General features: G+C 58.2%; 1 protein-coding gene across 1 annotated transcript; it reads left to right on the top strand.

Moving 5' to 3' along the window:
- Nucleotides 1-10612: 10612 nt before the first annotated feature.
- On the top strand, nucleotides 10613-11032 carry LOC113406899 (shadow of prion protein-like). The gene has a single exon (XM_026653760.1). The coding sequence runs from the start codon at nucleotides 10613-10615 to the stop codon at nucleotides 11030-11032; it is 420 nt and encodes a 139-aa protein (XP_026509545.1).
- Nucleotides 11033-16556: the final 5524 nt, after the last annotated feature.

The following is a 16556-nucleotide window of genomic DNA, read 5'->3' on the forward strand; positions in this document are numbered from 1 at the left end:
ATACTACAAAGATAGGTTGACCCAGCTACACCCCCTGAAGGGTGTAATTAAGTCTACCTAACCCATAAGAACATAAGAAAGGCCGTACCGGGTCAGACCAAAGGTCCATCTAGCCCAGTATCCTGTCTACCGACAGTGGCCAATGCCGGGTGCCCCAGAGGGAGTGAGCCTAACAGGCAATGATCAAGTGATCTCTCTCCTGCCATCCATCTCCACCCTCTGACAGACAGAGGCTAGGGACACCATTCCTTACCTGTCCTGGCTAATAGCCATTAATGGACTTCACCACCATGAATTTATCCAGTTCTCTCTTAAACTCTGTTATAGTCCTAGCCTTCACAACCTCCTCAGGTAAGGAGTTCCACAAGTTGACTGTGCGCTGCGTGAAGAAGAACTTCCTTTTATGTTTTAAACCTGCTGCCTATTAATTTCATTTGATGACCCCTAGTTCTTGTATTATGGGAATAAGTAAATAACTTTTCCTTATCCACTTTCTCCACATCACTCCTGATTTTATATACCTCTATCATATCCCCCCTTAGTCTCCTCTTTTCCAAGCTGAAGAGTCCTAGCCTCTTTAATCTCTCCTCATATGGGACCCGTTCCAAACCCCTAATCATTTTAGTTGCCCTTTTCTGAACCTTTTCTAGTGCCAGTATATCTTTTTTGAGATGAGGAGACCACATCTGTATGCAGTATTCGAGATGAGGGCGTACCATCGATTTATATAAGGGCAATAATATATTCTCAGTCTTATTCTCTATCCCCTTTTTAATGATTCCTAACATCCTGTTTGCTTTTTTGACCGCCTCTGCACACTGCGTGGACATTTTCAGAGAACTATCCACGATGACTCCAAGATCTTTTTCCTGACTCATTGTAGCTGAATTAGCCCCCATCATATTGTATGTATAGTTCGGGTTATTTTTTCCAATGTGCATTACTTTACATTTATCCACATTAAATTTCATTTGCCATTTTGTTGCCCAATCACTTAGTTTTGTGAGATCTTTTTGAAGTTCTTCACAGTCTGCTTTGGTCTTAACTATCTTTAGCAGTTTAGTATCATCTGCTAACTTTGCCACCTCACTGTTTACCCCTTTCTCCAGATCATTTATGAATAAGTTGAATAGGATCAGTCCAAGGACTGACCCTTGGGGAACACCACTAGTTACCCCTCTCCATTCTGAGAATTTACCATTAATTCCTACCCTTTGTTCCCTGTCTTTTAACCAGTTCTCAATCCATGAAAGGACCTTCCCTTTTATCCCATGGCAGCTTAATTTACATAAGAGCCTTTGGTGAGGGACCTTTTCAAAGGCTTTCTAGAAATCTAAGTACACTGTGTCCACTGGATCCCCCTTGTCCACATGTTTGTTGACCCCTTCAAAGAATTTTAATAGATTAGTAAGACACAATTTCCCTTTACAGAAACCATGTTGACTATTGCTCAACAGTTTATGTTTTTCTATGTGTCGGACAATTTTATTCTTAACTATTGTTTCGACTAATTTGCCCGGTACAGACGTTAGACTTACCGGTCTGTAATTGCCGGGATCACCTCTAGAGCCCTTTTTAAATATTGGTGTTACATTAGCTAACTTCCAGTCATTGGGTACAGAAGGTGATTTAAAGGACAGGTTACAAACCTTAGTTAACAGTTCCGCAACTTCACATTTGAGTTCTTTCAGAACTCTTGGGTGAATGTCATCTGGTCCCGGTGACTTGTTAATGTTAAGTTTATCAATTAATTCCAAAACCTCCTCTCGTGACACTTCAATCCATGACAGTTCCTCAGATTTGTCACCTACAAAAGCCAGCTCAGGTTTGGGAATCTCCCTAACATCCAGGTGCAGACAGTGTTAGGTCCATGGAAGAATTCTTCCGTCAACCTAGCTGCAGGTTTTTGGTGAGGTGGATTAACTACAGACATTGGAGAACCCCTCCCATTGGCATAGGTGGAGTCTACACTGAAGCACTACAGCAGCACAGCTCCAGAGCCGGACCCAGTATCACTGTTGCCCAGAGATGCATGGGGCCGTGAGTACTGGGGCTTGTGACTTTGTGTTGCAATAAGGAAGGAGGCTATAGTTAGTTAAACATAGAGGTTGTCGCTGTGTGTGGGTTTGCAGAGAGCAGCAGAAGAGGGCACTAGAGGGGTTTGCTGGGGAAAGTTTACTGGCACCAAAGACAACCACGAGAACCCAAGACTCTGCCAAACTGGAACTCTGCCCAGGATTCCTGGACTCTGAGTGTAGATGCTCAGTGACTGCCGCTCCATATTGTGGTACCACTGGATCAGAGGGTCCTCATGTTGGATGTAACCCTGTTTTACCGCTCCCCCTATCTTTCCCCCCATTTTTATCCATTCATTCCTCTGTAAATATTTCCCTTTCCTATATTCATTGTACTATTTCAGGGTGTGTGTTTACTCCAGGGGGCTTGGAACTGGTGCCCCGGGCGGGGTGGAAGGGAGTTTCCCTGCTGTATTCCCGTGGGCGCCTTTTCTTGGCCGGAACTGCTGGCAGAGCGGACTCCATTTTGGCCACGAGTGCACTAGAGTTACGTGTGTGAAATACCATGCGCTCCTGAATCAATCCTTCAGCTAATCAAATGCTCATGCACAAAGATCAGATACCCACGAGCCTGCAAACGTTGGGCCAGCAGCCTGCCTTGTACAGAGATGTGTGTCGGAAACTAGGATGGAGATGGCCAGGCCTAGTGGTCAGAGCCAGAATTAGGACTCCAGGGTGGCCAAAGCGAGGCTGGGGGACTGGGAGCAAGGCAGCAGCAAGGCTGGGATAGGCTAAGGCCTGGGGAGTTTTGCCACCATCAGGCAGGAGAGAGTTCCAAGCCCTGAAGTCACACTGAGCAAACTGAGCTGCTGTTTCGCCTGTGGGGCTTATATACCTGCTCCAGGAATCACACGGCCAGTTCCGGGCTTGTGGATTGGCTGGAACCTAGCGCAGGCGTGATCATGGGATTGGCTACAAGCATTGCCTTTGGTGTGAGATCTAAGGTGCAATTGACCTGGGGTAAGTGATTGGTCCTTTGGTTCTGGAAGGAACCTGAATATTGCTCTGATTCTTGGTGTAAGGGACCATCTATCAAAGGCAGATTCACCTGGAATGCAAGACAAATCGGAGCAGTGAGGGGACTGTCTGTGACTCCATGGTTAGGCTGTTATAGCGCCTGAGCAGTTTACATTTGATAGCTGGTTGGTGAAATCTAAGGCTACGTCTTCACTACCCGCCGATCCGGCGGGTAGCAATCGGTTTATCGGGGATCGACTTACCGCGTCTCGTGAGGACGCGGTAAAATCGATCCCTGATGGCTCTACCGTCGACTCCGGAACTCCACCTCGACAAGAGGCGGTAGCGGAGTCGGCGGCAGCGCGGCAGCGGTCGACTTTCCCGCGTCCTCACCGCCAGGTAAGCCGACCTAAAATACGCAACTTCAGCTACGGTATTCACGTAGCTGAAGTTGCGTATCTTAGGTCGGAAGTCCGCTGTAGTGTAGACCTAGCCTAAGTATAGAACTCACAACCAGTTTGGGAGTGTGCCCTGCTTCCTAACCGTCTGCCATGAGGTTGGTACTCACGCTCATGAGCCACTGCCGGCAGCTTTACAGGCAGCAGAGTCTTTACAGGTGTAACCGTGCGGTACCTAGAAAACAAAGGCAAGGCAGCCACATAACCAAGCCCTCCACAAACAGCCGGAGACGATTCCTAGGAGTGAGCTGATGAGAAACAACAGGAGTGGTGGAAGCCCATTGCTCGGGGGTGGACAAAGCACTGGAGAATGCATCTGTCACTGGAACAATCTGTGCTAACCCCTGCGGCAGGGTGGAGGAATGTTCCATCTCTTCTGTGATTCTATAAATAACGACTCCACCCCCTCTGTGTAGACACATGCACAGCCCAGCACACACGACCCCAAACACAGGCATGCATATATGTGCATGCATGCACCCCACACACACCTACATACATGTACCCTCCCACACCTGCACACACACACACACGTGTACCCACCCACACCTGCATGCAAGCACCCACACACATTTGCGCACACACATGCGTGCACCCGCACACACAAGCACCCATGCACACAAGAATAAAGAGCAAATTCCTCCCCGTAGGCCCAAGTGATCATGCTCTGGGTCTCTCTGTGCCCAGTATGGTGTGCTGGCTGTCCCTTTAAGATAGCTGTGCTGCTGCAAGCCCCAATCTCAGAGCAGGCACAAGAGCCCAGCCTGGGCACACAGGACATGCCAGGTCCCAGCTGCAACCCCCTTTGAACCATTCCTGAGCCCCCCTCCAGCCCTCCATCACCATAGTGAGAGGGGGGGCTCCCAGCAGTAGCAGGAGGAAGACAAGGAAGCATGGCCTGTCTCCCCTCCAAACCCCTGCCAACCTGCCCGCATGTCCCCTCCCCGGCACTATCCCCACTCGCCCCCGCACCTCTCCCCATCCACTCCTCCCCGCAGAGGACTCCCCAGCTCACTGCCCCCCCTAATCCCAACTGCTTCACATACATTCTCCTGAAAATACAGTGAGTCCCGCCATCGCATAGTGCAGTATAATCCAGCCGTGCCCCAGATATAGATGCCAATCTTCATCATCGTCTGCGGCACTGAGAGGGGGAGGGGGAGGTGGGGACTTGGCAAAAGGATCCTGTGGGAACGATGGGGGTGTCACTAAAATAAGAGCCCACGGCACCAACACACACACACAGCACCCGTGCCACACCGCATCTCCCCAACACAGAGCACCTGTGTCACACCGCACCCCCCCACATAGAGCACCTGTGCCACACCACAACCTCCCCCAAAGAGCAACCGCCCCACACAGACCACCTGTGCCACACTGCCACCCCATGACACACAGAGCACCCGTGCCGCACCGCAGCTCCACACACATAGCACCCATGCCACACCACAATCCCCTCCGCACAGAGCACCCGTGCCACACTGCAACCCCCCACATAGAGCACTTATGCCACACCACAACCCCCACACATAGAGCACTTGTGCCACACTGCAACTCCCAACACACCACTCTTGCCACACCGCATTCCCCCCACACAGAGCACCCATGCCACACCACAACCCCCCCCAGAGCACCCTTGCCACACCGCAACCCTGCACACAAAGCTCCCATGCCATACCACAGCCCCCCACACAGAGCACCCATGCCACATTACAACCCACCCCACAGAGCACCTGTGCCACACCCCGACCCTCCAAACACAGAGCACCAGTGCCACACCACAACCCTCACACAGAGAACCCGTACCACACTGCAATCCCCCCACACAGAACACCCATGCCACACTGCAACTGCCCCAAACACACACCTGTGCTACACCGCAACCCCTCCCACATACAGCACTCATGCCACACAACATCCCCGTACCCAGAGCACCTGTGCCACACTGCAACCCCCCGACACACAGAGCACCCACGTCACAACCCCACTAAACAGAGCACCTGTGCCACACTGCAACCCCACAGAGCACCCGTGCCACACCACAATCCCCCCACCACCACCACAGAGCACCCATGCCACACTGCAACCCAACACACAGAGCACCCGTCCCACACAGCAGCCCCCCCACACAGAGCACCCACACCAAAACTCCCACATATACACTAAGCACCCGTGCCACACCACAACTCCCCCAAACACAGAGCACCCGTGCCATACCACAACCCCAACACAGAGCACTCAGGCCACATCGCAACCCAACACACAGAGCACCCATGCCACACCACGACTCCACACACGGAGCACCCGACTCCCGAGCCACATCGCAACCCCCCCCCACACACACACACACAGAGCACACGTGCCACACCACAACCCCCACGCAGAGAACCCGGGCCACACCATACACACACTCCCGCCCACCCCTACCTCCCCACACAGAGCACCGTTGAACACCACAACCCCCGCCCCTAGCCAACCACCCGGCTCTCCCTCCCCCCAGCTCTGCTCGTAGTGCTGGGTGGGGAGGAGTCCTGGGCGGAGCAGGAGAGGCCGGGGCTGCCAGCGCCGCCGCCTCTGCAACTGGGACCCAGGAGCCGAGCCCAGGACGGGGGGTCCCTAGTGCCTGCAGCGTCCATCGGCAGCGCGGAGCCGAGGTGGAGCTGGAGCCTTGGCCGCGGGGCTGGCCCCTCCCTGCCAGGTAGGCAGCGTGGGAGAATAGCTGTCTGTCTTTGTGTGTGTGCGCTCGCGGGCAGAGGACGGCAGGTGTGTATGTGTGTGTGTGTTTATATGTTTGTGTGCAGAGGATGGCGGATTCTGTGTGTGTGTGCGTGCAGAGGATGGCAGGGTGTGTGGTGTGTGTGTGCAGAGGATGGCGGATTCTATGTGTGTGTGCAGAGGATGGCGGGGAGTGTGTGTGTGCAGAGGATGGAGGGTTCTGTGTGTGTGTATGGACACAGAGGATGGTGGGGTTGCGTGTGTGCAGAGGATGGCGCGTTCTGTCTATGTGTGTGCAGAGAACGGTGATGTGTGTGTGTGTGCGCAGAGGATGGTATGTGGGTGTGTAGAGGATAGTGTGGGGTGTGTGTGTGCAGAGGATGGCGGTGTGTGTGTGTGTGTGCAGAGGATTGCGGGGGGGGGTGCAGAGGATTGCGGGGTCCGTGTCCCTCTTGGCCATGCGGTGGGGGAGCGGGCCTGGCCCTGCCGGGATGCTGGTGGCTGCGAGTGCGGTGGGGCCATGCCCCGTGCTGCCTGTGCCGGGGGAGCGGGCAGCGAACGCAGCCTGACTCCGCTCGGGTGGCTCCAGGGTGACCCAACCCCCTGCGGCCAGCGGGCGGCGAGGTGTCCGGGCCCGTTCGCCTCCCGCAACCTTCCTCCTCACCCTGCCCCACAGCCCCTCCCTGCATCCATCCCCTCCCCGCCTCACAACCCTGCCCCTGTCTCCTGCCTGCCCCACTACCCTGCCCCCCTGCCCCAAACCCTGCTCCTGGCCCCCCAGTCCTCTCCCCACAAACCTGCCCTTGCTCCCAGCTCCTCACTCAACTCCCTGCCCGCCCCCGTGCCTCACAACCCTGCCCCTGCCTGCCTGCCCCCTCCCTGCCCCTATTCCTGGCTCCCTGCCTGTGGTGAGGGCTATTAACAGTGGCAGCTTGGCACGTTTGGAGGCAGCTGGGTGAGCTGTGGCTGGGTCACCAGCAAGACACTGGCCTGTCCTGGGGAGAGGGGGTCAACCTGAGCCATTACTGCACTTGCTGCTGATGAGATCCCCTTGATGTAGGGGGCTCCTGCGTGCCCAGGAGGTGGGGGCAGGCATGGACACGCCAGTCCTGCATGGCTCAGGCTAGGATGCTGCTGTAACCATTTACTGGGACTGACACTTCTCATCAGGGCAAAACCAAACCAAGAGGAATAACCCGCTCCAGCCAGGTGCTGCTGGTTCCAGCATGGGGCATGCTGCAGGTGGACGCAGCAACAGCCCTGGGCACTGCGGGCACAGCCCCGCCCCAGCCGTAGCCCCAGCAGAGGACTCTGCCCTGGCCGCAAAGCGTACAGGGACGCCCACAGCTTTCTGGCCTGGGGGGACCAGCAGGGAAGGTGGCGCCTAGTGCCAAGGCTAGTCTGGCGCGTGCGGAGGGAACAGGACCATCTGGCAGAGTCCTGGCCCCACGCAGGCTGTGCAGGCTGGCCGCCTGGAACCAGCAGGGACAAGGCAGGAATCGAGGTGCTCAGGGCCGGAGAGCAGATTTCCCCCTCGGAGCAGCTGCACAGAGTCGCTGGGGTCTCTGGCTGATGGGCTGGGAGTTTTGCAGCCCTCAGAAAGTCTGGGTGGGCATCCTGGCCTCTCACCTGCCTGGCCCAGGGGGCCAGTGCCAAGGGAAGCTGAGGCCTTGGCTATGGGGGAGGAGTTTGCTGCTCTGCTGGAGCTGAATCTATTTCTCGTCGCTTAGAAACGAACGTGCTAATGCCTGTGCCGTGTGCAGCCTGGCGCTCAGCAGAGGGCTTGGCTGGGATCAGCGTGGGCACAGCTCTGCTGCGTGGCACAGATACAGGGGAGGGGGGAACAGCAGCTGTGGGGCATTGCTGACTCCCAGCCTGGCAGTGGGGGATGCTGCTATTCCCATCCCTCACCCCCTCCAGGAGCCAGGCACCAGCCTTCCCTTCTGCGCCCGACACCCCCTTCCTGGCAGGCAGCCCTTTCCCCTCATCCTCAAGGGGCTTCCCCTTGGCACAGCTCCCCCCCTGCTCCCCACTCCATTGCCAGTGATCTGCAGCCAGTTCCATGCTGCCTCTGCTGGGGGGCTCTGTGAAGGGCCCGGGTGCAGTTTGGCTCACGTGTGCAGGGCTACAGGCCTGGGCATCCATTCCGTGCACCGCAGCTCCCAGCCCAGCTGTACCCAGGGGCTCCCATGGCGCCCAAGCCCTGCTGCCTCGTATTCCTCAGCAGTGTGGCTCCCAGGGGTTTGGGGTGCCCAGAGCAGATGGCGTCCTCCTTTCGTTCCTGGCCTTGTACAACCGCTGATTTGTGCCTGGAGTCCTGGGGCCAACCCGCTGGCAGGGCCAGCAGCTCTGAGTGCCCATGTGAAGGGCCAGGTGGGAGCATGGTGGCCAGGACACAGAGTGGGGCCCCATACACTTACTACCAGGAGTGTACCCATTAGCTTCTACAGAGGGAGCCCTGTGCCTGGCAGGACTGGGCCATAGGCGCTCGGGGCACAAAGTGGCGCCCACCTCTCTGGATCGGCTCCTTCGGCCATGGAGGGTCTGACAAATCGCTGCCGTCAGGGTTCCCTGCTGCCAGCCTGTGGATCGGGCACCATGTGCCCACTGCTGGCTTCCCAGCCAGGACCTGGCCCCTTCCGCACTGGATCCCAGTCAGGGCCTCGCCATGTCCTGCAACGCCAGCGGGGCGCTTAGCCCAGCTGCACATGGCAAACCTAAGCTCCCACAAAGCCAAAGGGCAAGGGCAAGGGCAAGGGCAAGACCCTACCTGCTGCGCCCCCAGCCCAGCCCCTGTGGGCGCTGTGCCTGGAGGGGAACGTGGGAAATGGGCTCTATGGCACAGGGAGATGGACTGGCCGGGCAGAGTGAAATAGTGTGTGATGGTTACTGTTATTTCTTGCCCTCCAAACCCCTGCAGCCCTCAGCCCCACATGTTCCCCTAGCCCCCCAACTCCATTCCAGCCCCCCATTTCCCCACACATTCCCACACCCTCCAACCCCTCCACATTCCCACAGCCTCCCAACTCCCCCAAAACCCCACATTCCCCAGAGCCCCCACATTCCAGCCCCCTGAACCCCCACATTCCCTGAGCTCCCCAACTACACTCCAGCCCCCCCCCACACCCACACATTCCCTGACTGTCCAACCCCTCCACATTCCCCAGAGCCCCCCAACCCCACTCCAACCCCCTGAACCCCCACATTCCCTGAGCCCCCCAACCCCATTCCAGCCCCCTGCACCCCACATTCCCTGAGCTCCCCAACTCCCTTCCAGCCCCTGCACCCCCACATTCCCCAGAGCCCCCCAACCTCACTCCAGCCCTTAGAATCATAGAATCATAGAATATCAGGGTTGGAAGGGACCTCAGGAGGTCATCTAGTCCAACCCCCTGCTCAAAGCAGGACCAATTCCCAACTAAATCATCCCAGCCAGGGCTTTGTCAAGCCAGGCCTTAAAAACCTCTAAGGAAGGAGATTCCACCACCTCCCTAGGTAACGCATTCCGGTGCTTCACCACCCTCCTAGTGAAATAGTGTTTCCTAATATCCAACCTAGACCTCCCCCACTGCAACTTGAGACCATTGCTTCTTGTTCTGTCATCTGCCACCACTGAGAACAGCCGAGCTCCATCCTCTTTGGAACCCCCCCTCAGGTAGTTGAAAGCAGCTATCAAATCCCCCCTCATTCTTCTCTCTGGAGATTAAACAATCCCAGTTCCCTCAGCCTCTCCTCATAAGTCATGTGCTCCAGATCCCTAATCATTTTTGTTGCCCTCCCTAATCATTTTTGTTGCCCTGTACCCCCCACATTCCCCTGAGCCTGCCCACACACCCCTGCACCCCCTTGGTGGTGGGAGGCAGTAAATCATGGCCAGGAGGAGCAGCGGGGGAGGGGTTGGGATTTCAGAATCAGAGTTCAGTTCAGGGCTGACCGGGCTGGCTTTCAGGGGCAGCCGTTCCTGTGCTTGCCCGTGATTCAGTCCCCGTGGATGCCCCCCACGTCAGCCAGCCCCAGGCAGAGCCCAGCAGCCAATCCCTGCTGGGAGGGTAACACTCAGGGCAGCAGGCCGGGCACAGCCAGATTGTTGCTAAGGCAGGGCCCTGGGTTACCCGCCTGGCCACTCCAAATTTGATTGGCATTGAAATCTGGCGCACAGGGGCACAGCTCCGCTCAGATTTGGCCTGGCCACGCCAGCGGACGCGGGGCTCTGCCATTAGCACCCAGCTCCGGTCAGGGGCCGAGGCAGGGGCGTGGGTTCCCTGCAGCCCAATCTGAACGCTGGCACCGCGCCTGGCCCTCCTAGCCCTGGGGGACGGCACCGCTTGCGCCGACACCCCTGCCCTGAGCCTGGCACTGACGTGCCTCTTGGTCCCTCTCGTTCCAGGTGCGGGGGGTAGCACCGGGATGAAGAGACGCACCGCCACCTGCTGGACGCTCCTCCTGCTGGCTGCCTTCTTCTGCGACAGCGTCACCTGCAAGGGTGGGCGGGGCGGAGCGCGGGGGGCGGCCCGTGGCCGGGGCATGGCCCGCAGCCGGGCCAAGGCTGCCCCTCGCTATGGCTCCTCGGGAGCGGGGCTGCGGGTGGCGGCAGCGGCGGCGGCGGGTGCGGCGGCAGGCGTGGCGGCGGGAGCGGCCCACAGGAGGATGAGGATCTCCGGAGAGCTTGGTCCAGATGACGGCTCTGAGTTCCAGGAAGGCAACAGGACGGGCAGCAGCGTGTACAGCTACCGCTCGTGGACCTCGGCTGCCCGGGCCCAGGACACAGTGCACCTTGCCATCTCCTTCTGCCTGGTGACTGGCTTCTTCCAGCTCCTTCCCCTGTAAGGGCCCACGGCGCCCGACCCACCCTCCATGTGTCGGAGCCTGCAGAGCGCCACCTGCTGGGCCCAGGCAGCACCAGCCCCATCCAGCTGCATCTGCCCCAGCCCCCCGCAGGCTAAGCGGCTCTCCTGCCTGCCGCGGGGCTGGAGCAGCCTGCACTGCCCAACGGGCTGGAGCCGGAGCAGCAGCCAGCGAGGCAGCTGGGGCAGTGCCCCAGGGCCTGATCCCACTGGGGCTTTGCTCTTGGCTGTGGTGAGGGCAGGTGGTGCAGCCTGAGGCCCCCAGCAGGGGGACCTGGAGCAGCTGCTGTTGGTGGCGTGAGGTTGCCGGGCACTGCCATCACTGCAGCTTGTGACGTCCCCACTCATGCTGATTGACATGGACATTTCCCAAAGTACCGGCCCTGCCAGCCTGTGCCACGAGGGGCAGAGTCTGGGCCCACAGGGTGGGGTGGGGCCAGGGCCCACATAAGGCAGAGCATGAGGGGCGGAGCCTGGGTCCACAGGCTGGGGTAGGGCCTTGCGTGCCAGCTCCCTGCCTTGGGGCCCCACTCTCCTGCCGAGCTGAGATAACATGGAAGGGAGGCCGGAGCGGCCCTGTGTGTCCTGCAGGGGCTGTGGTGAAGGCCGGCTGGGATGAAGCTGCATGGTGAGGGAAGCAGCTCCACTCTGATGTCAGTGCCAATGTGGAGCAGGATCTCCTGGGGGAGGGGGAGGAAGGGGTGTGGGGATCTGGGACTCTGGGCCAGCCTGTCCAAGCATGTGGGGGGTCGGAGCTGGGTGTGAAGTGGGAGTCAACCTCCTCCTGGCTTGAATCCCAGCCGCTGGCACTGACTCAGGCTGGTGAGGATGGTGCCGATTGATTCCACAGATGGAGGCAATGATTAGAGCCAGCTGCTCCCAAACCGGAGATGAGTCCCCTGGCTCCTTCACACCCAAGGGCCCTCCTTGCCCAGCTGCCACTTCCTCAGCACTCCCAGAACACCCCCGCCCCCTCCAGACTGCCGGACACTGGCTGAAGGGGTCTGAGACCCACTGATCTCAGCAGCGCCCACCAGGACGGACTGGCTTCCGTGAACTCACTGCCCAAATGAGGCCCATCGAGCCAGGCTGCTCGGGGAGAAGGCCTGAACAGCACTACCAGCCGTAGCCCTGCCTTGGGAGCCGCTCAGCTGCAGGTTCCCCTGACTTACGCCCTGACTGAGCTGCGCAGCCATGCAGAGCTGTACTGTGTTCCTGGCCCAGCCGAGCCACCTCCCAGCAAATACTCCAGCTGCTTTGGATAGGGCTGTGGAGCGGGTGCCCATTACGGCGCAGTGCCACCATGGGGAAGGGTGGGCTCAGATTTGCACATACAGCAGAAGGTCAGTCTCTTGGTTTTGCATGAAAACCACGGTGCCTCAGCCCCAAAACCTCCATACCTAAGCACAGCACAGCACTGGCACATCAGAGGTGTTCCAGGAAAATCGATCTGTTGGCGTTCCAACTGCTGATCGGTCAGAAATCGGCCCCAGAGTGAGTTCCCACTCTGAATGCCCTGATTTTGCAGGCCCCTCTAGCTTGAGAACGACACAGTGTAGGGAGTCCAGAAGGCGGGTGGCAGAGCGATCAGGCAGAGGGAGGGAAGCGGTCTTTGCGCTCGGCGTTCGTTTGTTAATTTACAAAAGGGGATTAGAGGGTTGGGTCACAATGGTTGATTTATCTTGTCCCGGTTAGCCAGAGGGGCCGTGGTTTAGTGTCCTGATTCGTGGGGGGAGGCCATGGTGCAGGAGAGCTGGGAGGGGTTGGGACAAAGCCGGTGCACCACCTCATCCCCTGCAGAGGAGGCTGCCCTTGGGGCTCTGGGGAAGTGAAGACCCTGTATCCTCTGGAGCAGGGGAGGGGGTTCAGGGGAATGCCCCCCCATTCAGGCTGGGTTAGTGCTGGACCCAGCCCCAGCTGAAGAAAATGCAAAGATTTCAAGCCAAACATGGGCAATGCACAGGAATGCTGGTCTTCACCCGGTCCTCTGGGACACAGGGTAGACACCTGCTTCCTTTGCAGCCACCCGCTCAGCAGGCCTCACGGTGCGCTGCCAGGCTGCCAGTGCCCCCCACCCAGGTGCACTGAGCTGAGAGGCAGGAACCCATGAGCTCAGTGCTCCTTTCTCCTGCCTGCGGTCATATTGCCGTGCACTCCCCAGATCCTATTCTCCCCCCGCCCCCACCTTGCACTCCAACCCCAGGAGGCAGTCAAGTATTAACCCTACCCCCTCTTACTATGGTAACCGATTGCACAGGGTCACTTCAAGCAAATTGGGACTAACACCCCAGCCTCTGGCATGACCGACCCAAACTCAGCCACGCTGTCTGGCAGAGTGAACGTGCCAAATATCCGTGCTTTGGCTACCCTATCCCTCACCATGAGACGACACTCCCCTCCAAGGGCAGGGAGAGGACCCAGGAGTCCTGTGTCCCATATTCCCACGCTGTCTAGCAAATGGTCACGTGTACATCCCTTCCCCCTCGAGTGGCCAGTCCCCATAGGAAAGCCAGTGGCACCGGCAGAGGTGTGTGCTAGGTCTCCAACAGGCCAGAGCTCAACCCTGCTGGCTGCCACAGCAACGATGGTTCCCAGCCTGTTCAGTGCTGTAAATGGCAGAGCCCCATGCAACATGCTGCAGGTACCGCCAATACAGTCACGTGTCCCATGGTGGCAGGTTAGGGATGAGGCTTATTGAGCCTTGGCCACCAGCTGTGCTGCCTGCTGAGCCACTAGTAGGTTTGGGAAGCCGCTGCAGCTGGAAACTCCTCTGGTACCAGCCAGCGTGTTTGCCAGGGAGTTCTGGGCACTGGCTGAGGGAGAAACTGGGCTCAAGTGACCGAGGAGCTGATTGGGGAAGTGCCCATGGGAGGGGAGGAAACTGCCCCCAGTTCCACTTGTGGGTAAAGAGGGCAGGAAACAGGCAGATCCATGTGGGGATCCAGATTGGTTGGAAGCCAGCTCCAGAGTTACAGGCCCTGCTCTGGCTCCAGCTAGCAGCCTGGGGTCCTTTCCCAGCACAGCCAGGAGAGTTAATACAGTCTCAGTCCTTGCAGCTTTTCCACAGGGGGTGGGGGGAAGAGTGCTCTCCCCAACATCTGGGAGGCTCCAGCCTGGAGGGGGGCAGATCCCCCTGCTCTGCACAGGCCAAGGGAGGTGGCTCCATGCTTCCCACCCACCAGGCTCACCCTAAGCTGTCCATCAAACAGCTTGGCCTCCCCACACGCCGTCGGGTGTGCTGCCTGGCATTGGCACAGATGCACAAGCTCTGGCCCCTGAGGGGCCCTGAGAGCAGGCTGTTCATGGAATCACTGCACTTGGGGCACAGGGGTTCTGGGCTTTTTAAAAAAATGCCCTCTACATTTTGGACCAAACTCCCCCACCACCCCCACTTAACCCACCAGCAGCCAGAGGCAGGGTGCAGGAGGTAGATTGGCACTAAGCTATTCCTCAGTGCCCTAGGACTGGTGGGAATCCCCCCAGGCCCTGCGTGGCAGGCTAGGCTTCAGGCACCGTCTAGACAGCCCCTGCGAGCGGCCAGCTCGCTGTATGTACATGTGAACAGTGTAGTTATGACACCCCCTCCTCTCCATGCAGAGCCCTGCCCCAGCCCCAGGCCTGATGCCAGCCCACCCAGCAAGCAGGGGGCCGCACGTTCTTGCACTCCCGTTTTTAATGTTCCTTGTTTGTAATGGTTTTATACGTGTGTTCACGGTGACGTGGAAATAAAGTCTAGGAGGAGAGTCCGACTCACTGAGAGCTGGGGAGGGACATGCCAGAGTGGCATCTGCTCCTGGCATCAGAGGGACAGGGGCATCTTGCAGACACCCCTCTTCCAGCCCTGGGGCACAAGGGCTGCCCCCCTTGCATTTGGCATGGGACCTTCCCCTGAAGTGCTGCAGGCTTCTCGTCCCATCACCCTCCACTGCTGCCATGGCTTTGCAGGGATAACGCTTGGGGGGTTGTGGGGGCTGCCGGGCTTGTGCCTACACTCTGGGTGCAATTGCTGCATGCCCGGGGGGATGGGGAGGCTGCTCAGCCAGGCTGCCTCGCTGAAGCAGAGGGTGAGCTGAGTGCAGGGGGAAGCACAGTCCATATCCAACGGAGCACACACTATCCCCCCACCCAGGCACAGCTGCCCTAGCCAGCACCAAGAGAAGCTTGGATGGCTGTCTCTAGCCAATTGCTCAGTGCCCATGGGCAGGCCCCAGGGACACACCCTGGCCATGGGTTCTCCCATTCCTGCTCATTGGTCATGTATGGCCTGCAGCACCTTCCCCAGCGGCTCCCCCAGAGCTCTGGGAACAGGCAGCAGTTCAGCCCTGCAGTCTCACTGGGAGATCAGAGAGGTTAAGGCCAGATGGGATCATTCAGTCCGATCTCCTGCAGAGCACAGGCAGAAAGCCCACCCCGTGATTGCTGCCACCGGCCCCTATCCAATCTTGAGTTAAGACTCCATGTGACAGAGAATCCCCCAAGTGTCTGGTCAGCTATTCCGTGCGTTAAGTGGCCTCACTGTTAAAAGTGTGTACCTTATTTCCAGCCCAGTCACTGCTTCCAGCCCTTGGAACTAGCGTAGCCTTTGGCTGGCGGATTTAGGAGCTCTCTCCTACTAGAGATCCCTACCTCGGGGAGGTTGACGGACGCTGTGATCAAGGAGGGTCTGGTCCGTGAGGAGGACTCCTGTGTGGTACCCTGCCCCAGCAGACTCAGCCCCATATGGAGGAGGCTCAGCTGGGCCCAGCTACTTCACTCCCGAAGGGGCCTAGCGGCAGCTGGGCAGGAAAAGCAGCCAGCTCCTGTGGGGCAGTGTGAGCGGTGCTGCAGTCCCCTCAGTCCTTGCTCTACCCACCCAAGTGCAGGGGCAAATGTCACTACACTCAGACCACTGCCCACTACAGCAGGACCCTCAGGGGTTCAGCAGGGAACTTGCTCTCTGCCAGAGCTAACAGCTGTCCTATGTCTGCAGGGAAGCACGAACCCTGCCACTGTGGGATCCAGCCCTTACATCAGAATCATGTTCACTGTCTCAGCTTCCAGCTCACATGCTTGCCCCCAGTGCCAGCCCCCGAGAACACCAGCGACGCAGTGCTGTGTTAATAAATACCAACGTGGTGACAGGGTGGAACTGAATTTAATGGCCATTAAATCCCAGCAGCACAGGGCTTGGATTTCACTACACACGCCCCAGATTTTATTTTAAACGAAGCTGCCACCACACATTGTACCTGCCCTCAGGATCCAGGCCCAGCACCTGGGGCTTGCTGGCCACTAAAGACCAGTGGGCTGCCAGCACTGTGGCAGTGACAGAGCAGATGAGGGCCCTTTGGTCCATGCTGTGGGACAGCAAAAGAGCGCCTCGTGTAGAAGGGGTCCCTGGCAGGGCGTGCTCTGCTCTTCCAGGAGACACGGAGGCTGGCTCTGCCCACAGGGGCAACAGCCGAAAGGAGCATGAACCTACGCAGGGGAAAGGCAGGGCCCTGAACTGCCCCAAGACCCACCTTCCC

This window comes from Terrapene carolina, unplaced genomic scaffold (genome assembly GCF_002925995.2).
Source record: "Terrapene carolina triunguis isolate 2854851 unplaced genomic scaffold, T_m_triunguis-2.0 Scaffold148, whole genome shotgun sequence".
Lineage (NCBI taxonomy): Eukaryota > Metazoa > Chordata > Testudines > Emydidae > Terrapene > Terrapene triunguis.